This window comes from Anabrus simplex, chromosome 14, assembly GCF_040414725.1.
Source record: "Anabrus simplex isolate iqAnaSimp1 chromosome 14, ASM4041472v1, whole genome shotgun sequence".
NCBI lineage: Eukaryota > Metazoa > Arthropoda > Insecta > Orthoptera > Tettigoniidae > Anabrus > Anabrus simplex.
Genome location: NC_090278.1, coordinates 16736118 through 16751219, shown reverse-complemented (window position 1 = coordinate 16751219; position 15102 = coordinate 16736118). Strand labels below are relative to the sequence as shown.

The window sequence follows — 15102 nt, the reverse complement described above, 5'->3', positions numbered from 1 at the left end:
TGGAAGTGTACTAATAAGGCACAGAGAATGCATGTCCATGCCGTGGCCCTTGGGCAACGCGTACTCTGCGTGTACACGGCTAAGTGATGTAACGGCGAGTTCTCGACGCTTCAAAATGCTAAGGGAGCAACCCCAAAAGAAAACAGCGGCCCTCCAGGATTGGCGTTGGGCTGACAATCCAATCTGTAAAAAACTCTCGTTACGAAATCTGAAGAAGAAATAGCCGGCCTGACAACCTCGCAAACGTGTTGCTCGATCAGCTGGGTAGGGGTGGGAGAGAATGTAAAGATAATTGGAGGTGCTCTGCGCTTAACAGGAAAGAATGGGGAAAACTTCTGCAGAAGGCCAAGGCCCACAAAGGGCTGTCGCGCCAGTGATGAAGATGATGCTTGATAATGATGTTTTTTGTGAACCATTTGCCACCAAGGTAGACACATCTTTTGCATTTAAAGTGATTTTGATTTGGTTGTTCCTTTCCATTCTTATATTTTTAAAATGGGAAATAAATTAATTATACTCTCCTTGTGCCACTATGAAATTTATTTTCTCAGCTATTTCCTGTTTAGGACTATATATCTTTATTCCCTTACTTCTTTATTCTGCTTTTCCTATTTCTTACTTATAGCCTTTCGAAGATATTAAGGAGGAAATATGCATAGAAGAACATACTGATGATCAGCTGTTGCCGTACATTAAAGAAGAAACAGAGTACGTACACTACAAATCCTTTACAATATGGAATATGTTGTAGCTTATCACAGTTGTGTTCAGTAGTGTTTGGTTTATCTCCAAAAACTGGCTATTTTTATCAGTTTAATCCTTCATTTACAAGGAAAAATTGCTTAAAATTATCTAAAATATTCAGGAACTTTATGATCATATTTAATGTTACGTTATGTAGTTTTATTGAATATATATGTACAAAAATAATCTGGTAAAGCTAGATATTTTTGAAGTGTATTTCTTTACAATACCCTTAGGCAACTATGAAAAATGTGTTCTTTCACTGTCTCTGCATCATTTGTTCATCACATTCTTATCATCTAAAATGCCATCTACATCTATTGCCTCCAGATATTCTCAGTGTCCAGCTCTATGGCTACATGGTTAGCGTGCTGGCCTTTGGTCACAGGGGTCCCGGGTTCGATTCCCGGCAGGGTAGGGAATTTTAACCTTAATTGGTTAATTTCGCTGGCACGGGGGCTGGGTGTCTGTGTCGCTTTCGTCATCATTTCATCCTCATCACGACGCGCAGTTCGCCTACAGGAGTCAAATCAAAAGTCCTGCATCTGACGAGCCGAGCTTGTCCTCGGGCACTCCCGGCGCTAAAAGGCGCACGCCATTTTTTTTTTCATTCTCAGTAATTTTGTATGTTCATACCAACAGTGGCACACAGAAAATCCCATGTTTGTGGATGATAAAGTAAATCTACAAATTCAAAATTATCGTCGCCAAAAGACTTATCTGTGTCTGTGTGACATAAAGTCACTAGCAAAAAAATCAAAATTCCTAAGTTTTATGTACATTGTGAACAATATAATAATTTCAAACTAACATAATTAGGTTCATTAAAGAATATAATGATGACTGCGTTCAATAGTGCAATAACTGAAATAATGTCATTTTTTACATTATATATTTGGTTAAATTCCTTTTTTATGGTCATTTCCGTTCTCTTGTGTGTTAAGTCAGATTCCTCCATTTTCGGACACCAAAGCAGATAATGTGTTGTAGAAATGAAACATTCAGATCAGTAGTGATACATGTTCGATATCTTACTTATCAGATAAAATTCCCGCAGTGTTGTAAGCGTAAAAAAGTTATGCTCATTGTAAGTCAAGAGATTGTAGTATGTTGATTGCAAACTCATTTACACAATTAGTATATGCTAATAAAGTGGACAGCTACAAGCAGAGTTTAAATTTATGCTGGCTGCCTAAAAAAATTCAGAATTCTTCAAGTGAATTCATAATCTCGTAAAAGCAGGTAAATAATATAATGATATAATATTAATTAAAAATTGTAATTTTTGCTCACTGACCCTACAAATTAGCACAAGTGTACATCCTGTTTTCAAACCTTTAATCGTCTTCTTAAGACGCCGTCTCCGAGCGGAGGTTGGCGATCCACGAAACTAGCTCTGATCTTGACAGAGCAGAATGGAATGCCACTTCTGAAGTACAGTATCGCCATCTTCGAAGGTCTTTCAGCCATGAATCAACAGATCACTTCCCCTGTATCTTTCCTTCGATAATAAGCTATAATAACTGATACCTCTCACCTCTCATGATATGTCCTAGGTATTGTGTTTTCCTATGTTTTATGGCGAAGAGTAGTTGTTTTTGCTTTTTCACCCAACGAAGGACCTCGGCATTTGAGATTTTCGTTACCCAGGATATCCGCAAGAGACGGCGATTCAGGAACATTTCGAAGGCATCAATATGTTTTTCTGTGATTGTATCCAGAGTCCAGCTTTCACATCCATGTAGGAGATCAGAAAATATATAGCAGTGGATTATACGAATTCGTAGTTGGAGACTGAGATCTGACCTCTCAAGGAATTTCTTCATGGTAATGAATTGTTTCCTGGCCTGTTTAATTCTAGATATTATCTCCCGTTTGGAGTTACATTGGTCATCCAAGGTGGTACCCAGAGATCTGAGAGAAGACACTTGCTCAACTATTTTATCTTTTATTGTGAGATTTGTCCAAATTGTCTCCTTAGAGAATACCATCAGTTCCGTCTTTGAGGGGTTAACATATAATCCAAACTCTTCACTGTGCTGAACTAAGGAGTTTATCATGCACCGAAGGGCAGGCATGTCATCAGCTATGACAACAGTATCATCTGCATTTCCAATGTTGATGATTTTCCCGTTAATTTTGATCCTACCATAGTCTGCCAATGTTTCTTTAAAGATTGCCTCTGAGAAAATATTAAACAACAGAGGTGACAGTACACAACCCTGGCAGACGCGTTTGCTGATCGAAGCATTTTCTGAAGTTCCTTGATCACTTTTGACATTTGCAAACTGATTCCAGTACAGGTTACTGATTATTCGTAAGTCACCGGAGTCAATACCTGTTGATCTCGGAATCTCTATCAGCTTATTGTCCCTGACACAATCAAGAGCTTTCTTATAGTCTATAAAACATGCATAGACATCAACATTCATATCTCTGCACCTCTGTAACAACACATTTAACGAGAAGAGTGCCTCACGTGTACCAACGCCATTTCGGAAACCGAACTGGTTCTGATCCATGTGGGATTCACATTTGAGCACGTGAGACATCAAACTTATCATACGATAATAATCGCACTGAGACGAGATAGGCTTCTTCGGTAGTGGTATGAAGGTTGATTTGAGCCAATCTGATGGTATTTCTCCTGATACATATATTTGATTGAATAATGATGTTAAGATATTGAAGCCGGTAGATTCCTGTTCTGTTATTACTTTGAGAACTTCCGAGTACACACCGTCAGGTTCAGTTGCTTTACCATTCTTTTGAAGTTTTACGGCATGTACAACTTCACTTTTTGTTATTTCAGGGCTATTTTCATTTATTCTCTCGTCAGGTGAAGGAGGATCATTTCTGTCATCTTGGAAGAGATTTTCTATATATTCCTTCAATCGTTTGAGTTTCCCTTTCACCCCCAAGATGATTTCATTATTGGCATCTTTCAAAATTTGACCCTATCGTCTCCTTGCAAACCACCAAGTTCTTTCACTTTCTTATGCAAGTTAAAATAGTCGTGCTTCTCTTGAAGGGTCTCAATTTCTTTAGACCTCTCTGTCATCTATAATTCTCGGGCTTCTCTGCACTTTCTGCGTACAGCTTTGTTTAGAGTTTTGTACTGAATGTGATCTGCATTTTTGTGTTTTCTCCTTTCATCCATAAGTTCTAGAATTTCATCTGTCATCCAGCTCTGTCTTCTTTTTGTTGTTGCAGTGTCCAATTTCAGTTTTCTGGATATCAATCACACTATCTTTAATGGCGTTCCATATGGATTCTACCTCTGATGATTCAGTGTATCTTATTAATTCCATCTTTTTTTCCAGTGCAGTTCCAACATTAGTTCTTACTTTGAGATTTGAATTTTTCTAAAACGTATCATTTTAAGGTCCATTACAACTAGATTCTGGTCACTGTTTACATCAGCACCGGGATACGTCTTAACGGATGTCGCATATTTCTTTAGTTGTTCCTTTACAAAAATGAAATCAATTTGATTTCTTATGATCTTTTCGTCGTTATCGGCGGGTGATATCCACGTGTAAAGCAGCCGAAGAGGAAATTTGAAGACTGTGTTGGAGACAAACGGATTGTGCTCCATACAGAACTGAACAAGTCTGTCTGTCTCTTATGTTACGTTCACCAAGGCCATGTCTGCCTACAGTATTGACTTCAGTGCCCCTACCTTTAATGCAGTAGTGTTTTTTGAACTGTAGGTGTGCCATTGCCAATAATTTTTTTGCTGTCACACCTTTGTTGGTTACTGTGTGAAATGATCTTTGATAATCCTTGGGAAATGACTGTATAGTCTCGGATTGGTGCTCTTAACCGAGCCCTTGTATCGGGAGGTCTTGCAATGGCTAGTCGTAGCCTAAGGATTGACTGCAAACCAGATTAGTGATGGAAACTACGAATTCAGAAAGGTTTATTTGATTTTGTGGGTGGTTAGAGTCTTCTCGACTGTGATATGATGCATTGACATGTTCCTACAGGACATTCATAACTAGTGGCAAGAAATATTCATGTCAGTCCTCAGAACTATCCAGTACCAGCTTACACACTCTCATTATTTAGAGTGGAGCCATGCACACAACTGAAGATCGCCCAAATACGCCGACTCTTTGAGGTTCAAATCCTGCTGTTTCTTTGTAATTCTTCTATAAGAGGATACAATATGCTACATTAGAAAACAATCTTGTATTATGACCACCAATAAAAATGTCGCTTATGAATACTTTTCACACACAAAATGCATATTTCTATTTTAGGATGGAGTTTAAATTAGCTTTCTTCATCCTAAACATATCTTGTGTAGAGGCACTCTCACACCAGCAAAGCGACAAGCCCTTTATGTGTATTCTTGTTCCTTGGTATATAGGGCAGGGGACAGTCCATTGCTACGTAGCTTAGTCCACTGTATATCATAGATTTTAGATGCTTCTGAAGGATTCAGTCGACCGAATCTTATCTGCTGCTTCCCACTTTGTTTTATATCTCACATCAGGTGCTATGTTATCCTGACTCTCATTTCAGCAGTCTAAAAGTACCATGCAACAACTTCTTTTAAAATATATAAAAATTCGCCATGTCAATATGGTACTGAATTACATAGGTACAGGTTTAAAGATTCATAAAATTTCGTAATTGCTGATTTGTGGAAAGGCACATATATCTGAGCTGACAAATTAGTGATGAAATTACCTTCCATATGTGGAGAGACACATCGCCCTGAACTAACCAATTAGTGATGTGGTTTCCTTCCACTTGTAGAGTGTCGAGTGTCACATGGTGTTGAGCCGACCACTTTGTGCTACTACTCCATGGTCTTCGTATTTATGTACATGATCAGGGTGAAAATAACAAATTGATTATTTTGATCGTCTGCTATCTATGACGGATGAAAGCACAAATATGAATTGCAAAATTCCATTCAGGCTAAAATACACTGATGGAATCCCCTCTTGTTGGTACTCGTAGAATTTCACCAGATATTCAAACTGTCACTCCTGTTTAACACAGATAATCCTGTTGAGTTACATATATTTATTTATAATGAATTTATAGGAGTCACTAAACACGAAATCAAGAAGCGTTTGTCATTCAAGCACTATTTTGTGAAAATAAGTCTTTATAGATATCGGACATAGGCTTTAGGGGAGAGAATTTGAACATACTAAGTTGAATGATAGGATGTGTAATATATACATTGTATCCCATTTTTATAACAAAATATTCGTCAATCTACTTCCTGTTATTTTGCTTCTTTAGTGTTATTCCTGCCTGGTGGCAGGGTCTGGTGTTGTGATTCATTGCCTCCAGTTAGTTTGGTCTCGGGCGATATCTGTATGTAGTCTCACAGCTTTCAGGTCGTTACGAACTTTATCTGTCCCATGCTGTCATGTTCGTCCCTTGCGCCTCTTTCCACGGACTTTCTGTGCATACGCTGACTTTCCCAATTTATTGTCATCTGCACGCATCACATGCGCAAGCCAGCGCACACGCCTTTCCTCAATTTTCTTCTGCAAAACGTTTCCTAATAACATCACTTGAAATGTCATGTAGTCTACTTATGTCAGGCTTCCACCTAAGCATCTTTGTATCCATGATGCTTAGTTGGTGTTCTACCTCCTCTTTAGCTGGCCAGCATTCTTTGCCGTAGGAAACGGCATTACGGATAACAGTTCGGTAGATATTAGATTTCAGTTGGTCCTTCGAAGGTCGCAAGGGCGCCCGTTATTATTCTCAACTTCTGCCAGGCTTTGTATACCCTTAAGTTGACTTCATCAGTAAGTTGGCCATCATCAGAGATTGTGGAGCCAATATACTTAAATTGCTCTACTCGTAATATGTCTTCACCGTCAGCATGCATGTTTCCAACTTCCCGACGATGTAATGTCATGTATTCAGTCTCTTTTTTTTTGTTGAGGCACGGGTCATTTTGCGCTAGTCGATTGTTTCAGTCTTCTGTTTGGCGCTTACTCTCTGCAGCCAGAATGTCATCATGTGCGTAGAGAAGTATCAATAGTATTGGACTGTACAGGTCTGATGTAATGGTGTCCATAACAAGAATGAACAGCAGTGGTGGTAAGGCAGGGCCTTGGTGGAATTCTATAGTTATGCGGAAGTCATCAGACGCTCCTGAGGCAGCTTGAACATAACTCATTGGTTCTTTATAGAGCAATTATACCCTTTCAACAAGGTGCTCTGGAATACCATGTTCTTATAGCACTGACTGATTAGGTTATGAAGTAACAGATGTAAGTCCTTCTCAGGGTCCAGAATGAGGTGATGAAGCCTCTTATTCTTTTCACAGTGTCTCTCAAGTAACAGCCCTGCAGCGTGGGTTGCTACTGTTGTACCACAATTTTACACAAATCCAGCTATGCTTGTTGTATATTTGGCTAAATCGCTAATCCTTTTGTCGAAGATTTGTTCTAAGTCTGTTATTGCGTGGCTCAGAAGTATGATCGGGCGGTAATTAGAAATATCGGCAGGGCTTCCCTTAATTTTGAAGGTTTTTGACCTTCTTTGATGATCTGGTTGTGAATCTTGCCTTAGCCACACTGCTGCATCCCCCCATTGAGAGAAACAAAACTCTGCCGGAAGATAATCGGGACATATGGCTCTCCCTGGTTTCATTTCCTTTATCATATCCTGGACTTTGGTGACGTCAATTTCCTACATTAAACCCTCAACAACGGAGGTGATTGGGATTGGTACGTACGGAAATTGAAATTTTGTCAGAGTAGTTCCGCCAGTGTGCTCGCCAGTCGGTATGCTTCCTCATTGATGCGGTAATATCGTTGGACTTCTTCCGTTTGCGATGCCTCGATTTGACTAGCCAGGAAATATTCCGCTCGTGTCACATAGAGACCTGCTTACTGGTTTGCTTTTGTTACAGCAGTGACCTCCTTCACTTTAATAGCGGCTGTTTTGTAGGCATTCCAACGAGCAAGAAACTCGCGGTACAGCTGTTTCTTCAACCGTACTGTATAGTCATACTTAATCCTTCGTTGTCGTCGCCCTGACTTATTTGTTCCAAGAATAGAGCGTGCGACGTCTTGCATTTTATTCCGGCTCACTTCAACTATGGTGTTTTGTGGCACCGTACCTTTTGCAACGACGTTTGCCTCCTTCAGGCGCCACCATTTGATCCCATTTGGTCCATTTTCTGCGAAATATTGGTCTCTTGGTGACTTTATCCGCAGCTAACGGACGAGTAGTCGATGTTACAACTGTTGTCTCTAGAACATCCTTGAGATTCCTTCGTCTCACGAGGATGTAGTCAATGTAAGTTGGATGGGAGCCACTGTAGTACGTGACTAGATGAATATCACGCTTTTTGGACCGTGTGTTCGCGATGATCAGTTTCTGCATAATCGGGAATTTGTTAGCCATCGTCGTTCTTCTGTCGATATCCATGACCGCCGTCCGTTATGTCCAATCAGACCACCGGCAATGATAAGATAGTCAGCGGTCTTCTTGTCAGGCAGTACCCAGAGGGCGTCTTTGCTTTCCGTGCCCAGGCCAATTTTGGAGCGTTCCACTGAAAAATTTACATTTCTTTCTCTCCCCAATGTTAATGAGTTACATGAAGCAACTGTCATATTTTTGCACCTTGGAAACTGAACCGTCAAATTTTGCTGATATAACAATGCCAACACCCTTAGTTGTTCTTCGACTTCCATTGTACATCAGTTAGTAAACGCACCCCATTTTGCATGACTTTCCTCCACTCCATTTTTTCTGCACCTCACAGATGCCCATATGCCTTCTTCCAAGTGCTGTGGCTAATTTGCAACTTCATCCAGACATAGTTCAGTGATGCGGCATAGAATGGGGGTACTCCCTTGTTTAGCCGTCACAGCCCGCGCTAGTAGTCCTTGCCTACTTTTCATGCTGACTGGGCCCTGCCGACGCGCGTCCCTTCCAGGGGCGAACGTCTCAATCTCCGCCAAAATTGCCATTAAAGGCTTTGTGCGTGTTTGCTCCACGAGAGCTATTATATTTCGCTCAAGTTTGCCGGCACGCTAGTGGGGAACCTGTATCCATCATCTGGGACACTCCACGTGTAACAGTAATGCGTAGCTGGTTCGTTTGGAACATGTATCAATGCAAAATGAAATACCATTGTACTGAAAACTAATTGTGAACCTGATAAATCACTTGTCACGACAATCACGTAATCACGTAAAGAAGAATGACCGCAGAATTTTGCACCTTTTACTTGGCGTGATATGCCACAAAACGTATGACATACAATCCAGTGGTGTATATTCTGCCCCCTGTTGTCTAATGATGTCAACATCAATAACTTGTTTGATGATCAGGAGGTCTAGCCTGTCGTATCTGGAATCAATGTCCTACTTTTATTTGTCCACTTATTTTGCCCACAGCCTCCCACTACTTTGCTTGTGAGGAAGTCATGCATTCGACTGGGCCATATCAATTCACTGATTGCAGCATGGATTGGGAAGTGTCACTTCATGTTACGATGTATTTTGGCCTGCGTGATCGATTTTTCCCATGTACCTGTTGGAAGCGTATCTCACATTTAACCAACAAATTTGTATTTTTAGCTCTTCTTTCCTAGAATATGTAGAAAAACTCTGCGATGAGGAGACAGGCACAGACTTGGATGCTATCCAACTACGTTATCAATCCACTTAAGTAATCATTTCTTCCGTGATCATTTGAAATAAAAGGAATCTCATTCCTTCCTTTTCATAGCAGCAATATTCACTGCGGTGCAATTCAATGTCCTGTCATCTCGTATTTTGGATCAAGCCTTGATTTTCGTGCACCTTCTAGCTGTAGTGTTAAAGGAGCACTTGGAAGAATATTCAAGGACATGTTAGGTTGCATTTGGGTTCAAATTCTGGATATCAGAACATTGTAATAAACCACTACTACCAAAGCTTTGTCGCTTTCATAATGTCAATGATAGTAGTATCTGGAGGAGAAAAGAAAGTGGCAGCATTAGGGAAAGAGCCGCCATCTGCTTGTTATGTTTCAGCTTTTCCAGGATTTCATCAGGATTAAATTGATATTTATTGAACTCAAACAGTCCTTCGCCCAATACAGAGTTCATTACATCATAGCCTGAGCAACTAACACCATATAGAAATTTAAAAAAAGGATTGTAATATATTTGGAATAAATGACCAACGGTCAACACACTACCGAAGTGCAGCTGGCCCTGTGAATGAATTACATCTACCCGTATGAATACTGTACAACTATGATCTATACCCCTCACGCAGTGACGAATCCCTCGGCAGGGTCCGATACGGCAAGGCTACTCCCCGCACCACCATAGGTCAACCAGGAAAAGCACACTGCGCGCATGTACCTGGTGTAAACCAGATGTACGTGATACCAGGATTCGTGAGGATGCTCACGAGAATATATAAAAAATGAACATTAAAAAAATATTAGTAGAATTCCTCCAGTAGTGCTAATTACGGAAAGGCTTGGAGTTCACCAATAAGCTCGCAAATGTTATGTAGCCTGTAAGGTTACGCAACATATAGGTGTGAAACTGCACTATGGTGTACTGCACAGTGTACGACATTCAACCTTGTCCCAGATTCACTTTGCTTGAGTCTGGTAGTCTGGCTATACAACACTACTCCTAGGAAACCCTGACGAGGTCACGATTCCCACTGAGTGCACTGGCTTACTTGCTTAGTCAGGGCAGTTCTCTACTCATTTAAATACTTTCCCGATTGCATCTTGTCATCAGGATTAGCGTTTTCATGTTGCATACGGCCTCTGTTAATGAAAGCAATTAAGACGAATACTGATGTAATACGTGGTAGTAAGTTTGATTTCCTTGTATAAACCTACCGTCCTATAAGTACGTCGGCTCTGTTTGATTGCACATGAAAGCTATGTAATTAGAAATAGCCACACTGTGCCGTAATAGAATGCTACACTGATATGATTAAAATGTCCAATACAATCTGTATGTTTGCGTGACAGCAAATAACTTTCATGAAATATTAGTCATGGTTCAGCAGATCTTGCTGACCCTCGGCAAAACAGTGTTCTAAAATTTATTAATATCCACAACACTGAGATTCTCTCAAAACAACCTCAACAACAAGAGCTTTTAAAAAATTACTTGCCTGCCAAAAAGCGTAGAGTGGATGAACAAGATCAAAATTGCAAAGCATATGCCGTCCTGTATGTAGGAGAACACACATATACGGATTTCAATAGATAAATGTGTGCCGGAATAAAGAACTTGTATTTCTCCTTATGGGCTGAACCACTTCTTCTCATGCATTCCTTAAATGAGGTTGTCTGTGAGCTCGTTTATTCCTAAATCTTCAGAAGTCTCTTGCGCGTGATATCGTGATTCGAGAGAAAAGACGCAACTGATCCTCGTAACAAGTGAGAGCTTTTGAAATTTCAGACTACAGTCTGACCTCAGATGATGTTTACCCTCAGGAATTTGATGTTTATGAGTAACGAGCTCTCTGCATGGGATATCAATGAGTGGAATGTTCAGCACCAATTCCGTTTTGTGAGAATTGTAGTGGAGTTGGCTGTTGAAATATTGGTCACATGGTTTTAATTTATCTCTGTAGATCGGGGCCTGAGGTGAGCTATGCCAATCGTCAAGTTCCGGATGGCGGAGCAACTTCTTTTAGTTGCAGTGTGTGCGGTAAAGTCCTGGTCGGGAAGTTGGGCCTCTTGCGACATCTGAAGACACACAAAGATGATCGTCCCTACCAGTGCGATCACTGCGGAAAGCTGTTCGGTTGCAAAAGCAGCTTGTCGGAACACCTCAAGATCCACCCGCTCCTATTGTGCGGATTTTGCCATAAATGCTTTACAAAGAGGAACATGCTGGAAGAGCACAAGTGTTTGCATACAAGTATGATAGAAAACGAGTGCTCAGTATGTCATAAAAAGTACAGGAATTCGCGGTGCTTAACCAAACACATGCGTTCTCATACAGCCTGGAAGTCTCTTTGTTGCAATATCTGTGGCAAAAACTTCATCATGCAAGCCAACCTGGAAGTTCACATGCGTACTCACAAAGATAATAAGCTTTACTGCTGCAGTGTTTGTGCCAAATCATTCAGCCAGAAAGTCGGTCTTGCGCAGCATATGCGGAGTCACACAGACATGAAGCAATACTGTTGTAATGTGTGTAGAATATCCTTCATCTCCAAAGGAAGCCTGGTAATTCATATGACTACGCACAGGGGGGAGAAGTCAGAATTGTGCAATGTCTGTGGCAAGTTATTCAGAAGCAAATCGCACCTATCAGATCACATACGGGCTCATATCGGCGAAAAGTGTTACAAATGCAGTATATGTAGAAAGTTCTTTATGTATAAGACTACCCTAACCAAGCACATGCTGACTCACACAGGTGAGAGGCCATTCTGTTGTGATATCTGTGCAAAATCCTTCTCTTCCCGAGACAACCTAATAAATCATATAAAAACGCACACGGGTGAGAAACGCCATCGCTGTAATGTCTGTGGCAAATGCTTCAGCAGGAAAGCTTATCTAACTTCCCACAGGCGAACACATACCGGTGAAAGGCCACACAGTTGCAATGTCTGTGGAACATCAGTAAGCACGAAAAGCCAACTAATGAGTCATATGCTGACTCACACGGTAGAGAAGCCACACTGTTGCAGTACCTGTGGGAAGCTTTTCACCCGTAAAAGTACACTCGCAAAGCACATGCGGCTTCACTGCAAGAAGCAAAACTCTTGTAATATTTGTGGGAAAACCTTCACCCAAAGAGGCCATCTAACAACCCATTTCAAGACCCATACTGGTGTGAAGCCACACTGTTGCAACCTATGTGCCAAAACCTTCGGAATGAAATCACACTTACATAGTCACATGCGGACTCATACAGGGGAGAAGTCACGCAGATGCAATGTCTGTTTCAAATCCTTCAGCAGGAAATCCCATTTAACTTGCCACAAGCGGACACATACCGGCGAGAGGCCACACGGGTGCAATATCTGTGGCAAATCCTTAACCACGAAAAGCCAACTAACCTGTCACTTGCAGACTCACACGGGCGCGAAGCCATACTGTTGCAGTATCTGTGGCAAATCATTCAGCCAGAAAGTTGGTATTACGATGCATATGCAGACTCATACAGGATTCAAGCCACACTGGTGCAACGTCTGTAGTAAATCCTTCAGCAGGAAATTCTACCTAACTTGTCACATGCGGATTCATACAGGGGAAAAACCGTACAATGCAATGTCTGTGTCAAATCCTTCTGCACGAAAACTCAACTGACAGAGGAGAAACCTTACTGATGCAATGTCTGTGGCAAATCCTGCAGCTCGAAAACCCAACTAACTTATCACATGCGTACTCACACGGACAAGCGCCACTGATGATATGTCTGTGGTACATCTTTCATCCATGAAGGTCTTCTAGTAGGTCACATACGGACGAATTACTAGAACGTGCAGCGTGACCACTTCTCTTAGAGAATCGTAATCCCGAAGCACATATAGATGAGAAGCCGTGCGGCTGAAATGTCTGTGGGTAATTTTCAGCCAGAAAGTCAATCTAACAGTTCATATCCTAATGCACACTCGTGTATTATGTGGACCACAGTGGTGAGTTGTCGCACTGCTCCGTGTTTTGTGGCAAATCGTTCGCACATATTACCGATCTATTTGTTCACACGGGCGAGACGCCGCACGAGCGTCACGTCACGCCAGGATGAAGCCGCACGTGATTTAATAATATTGTTATTTTGCTTTACGTCTCGCTAACTACTACAAGAGAGTTACGACTTCCTCAAGACCTTCTCCAGTTCTGGTGATGTAGCCAGGCACATGAATTCGCACACAACAGAGAGGTGATAAGTTCTTCAGCCAGAACGGCACCTTCTCGGCACCCCTCATGATGTACATCAGAACCGGTCCATCCCTTTGTGCCATTTTGTCTTAGAATCTTCAGATATATCACACCCGCTTGTTATCAGCTATTTCTGTTTTCGGACTTCAGTAAATTTGTGCTCAGTAACACTCATTGAGGGGCCGTCCAGATGAGAGGTTAACAAGTAATCCGGATGAACACAGAATAATCATACAAAAAAGACAACATTAGAGCCATACAATCCTTAAATTCCTTCAAGTTGTCTTGCCGTGAGCATCTCCTCGATATGTGCCGCCAGGCTGAATGAATCTGGCAGAGTGAATGTGTGTATGAATGTACGTTTACTGTGCTTAGGGTATTTAGTGTCAATCAACTTTTAATTTGTAACGATAGTTTAAGACATGACTAAGAATATTTATAGAGTTTATGTTATTTTGTTTCATATTTTGTTTCTAGTTTGTAATGGTAGTTTTAAGATAAGATTATGAATATTGCTCTCAGATGTACTATGTTAATGAAGTGTGGTTAAGTGTAAGAGTGGACCATGAGTCCTAACTTCGCCACTACAAATAAAGGCAAATATAATATAATAATAATATAATAAAAGTCTAGAAGCGCAGAAAAAATATACAAACGTTTGAATAAACTATTCAGGGGAATAAATAACTACCGATTCGAGTCATAATAGGGCATGCAATTGAAGAGATTGCTGCCGAGGAAAGAGCACACCTGTGCTCCCTCTTCCTACATGTCATGAGTATGTTCCATTAATCATGAATAGAACAGTAGCTCTATACTGTAATTGCTCCCTGGACTCATGTACGATAATATTGATCTGTTAACCTGTTCTGAATGCAAATGTAAATTTCAACTTTAGTGTCCATGGCTATTCATGAAGATCATGTAGTTGTCGAGGAGGCATCTGCAAGCAAGAACTCGTATGTCGACAGCTGCAGTGTACTCGAGCTTAAGTGGCATATAACTGACCACTCTCTTTTTGTAACGCAACCACAAATATGTCACTAAAATCTCTTATATCTTATCGTTGCAAGTTTTGAGGAGACATACTGAGTACTCGACCAATTTGCCATGTCAAACTGATATTTGATAGTTAATTCTTGTGTCTCAGGGGGTGTTAATGGCTCTTCATGAGTTCCAGGCATGACTTGTGTATCAAGGACGGCCCACTTACTTATATTGAAAGCATATGTAATCTGACTACGTTTATTCAATCAAAAACAATGAAATGTGATAGTGGGTGTGTTACAAATATGCCCATAAACCATGGGCTGCGGTCAATGACATGAAGATAATATTGCTGTTGGACAATTTCAGGATGAAATTAAAATCCAGCACAAAAGGAAGCCTAAAGAGCTATTTACAGAAACCACTTTGTCATTAACTACAAAACAACAAAATGAGGTGCAATCTACTCAGCTCCATAAACAACTGTGCATTATGCTTCCGATTTATCGAACTTCT

At 40.8% G+C, this 15102-nt stretch overlaps 1 protein-coding gene across 1 annotated transcript in view; it reads left to right on the top strand.

The window, feature by feature from the left end:
* Positions 1–14785, top strand: part of LOC136885760 (zinc finger protein OZF-like) — a 79543-nt gene extending 64758 nt beyond the window's left edge. Inside the window, exons 4-6 of the mRNA XM_068230257.1 lie at positions 626–708; positions 11337–11649; positions 14750–14785. Of these exons, the coding sequence (XP_068086358.1) occupies positions 626–708; positions 11337–11649; positions 14750–14785 (432 nt within the window). The remainder of the gene's footprint in view (positions 1–625; positions 709–11336; positions 11650–14749) is intronic.
* The last annotated feature ends 317 nt before the right edge of the window (positions 14786–15102 follow it).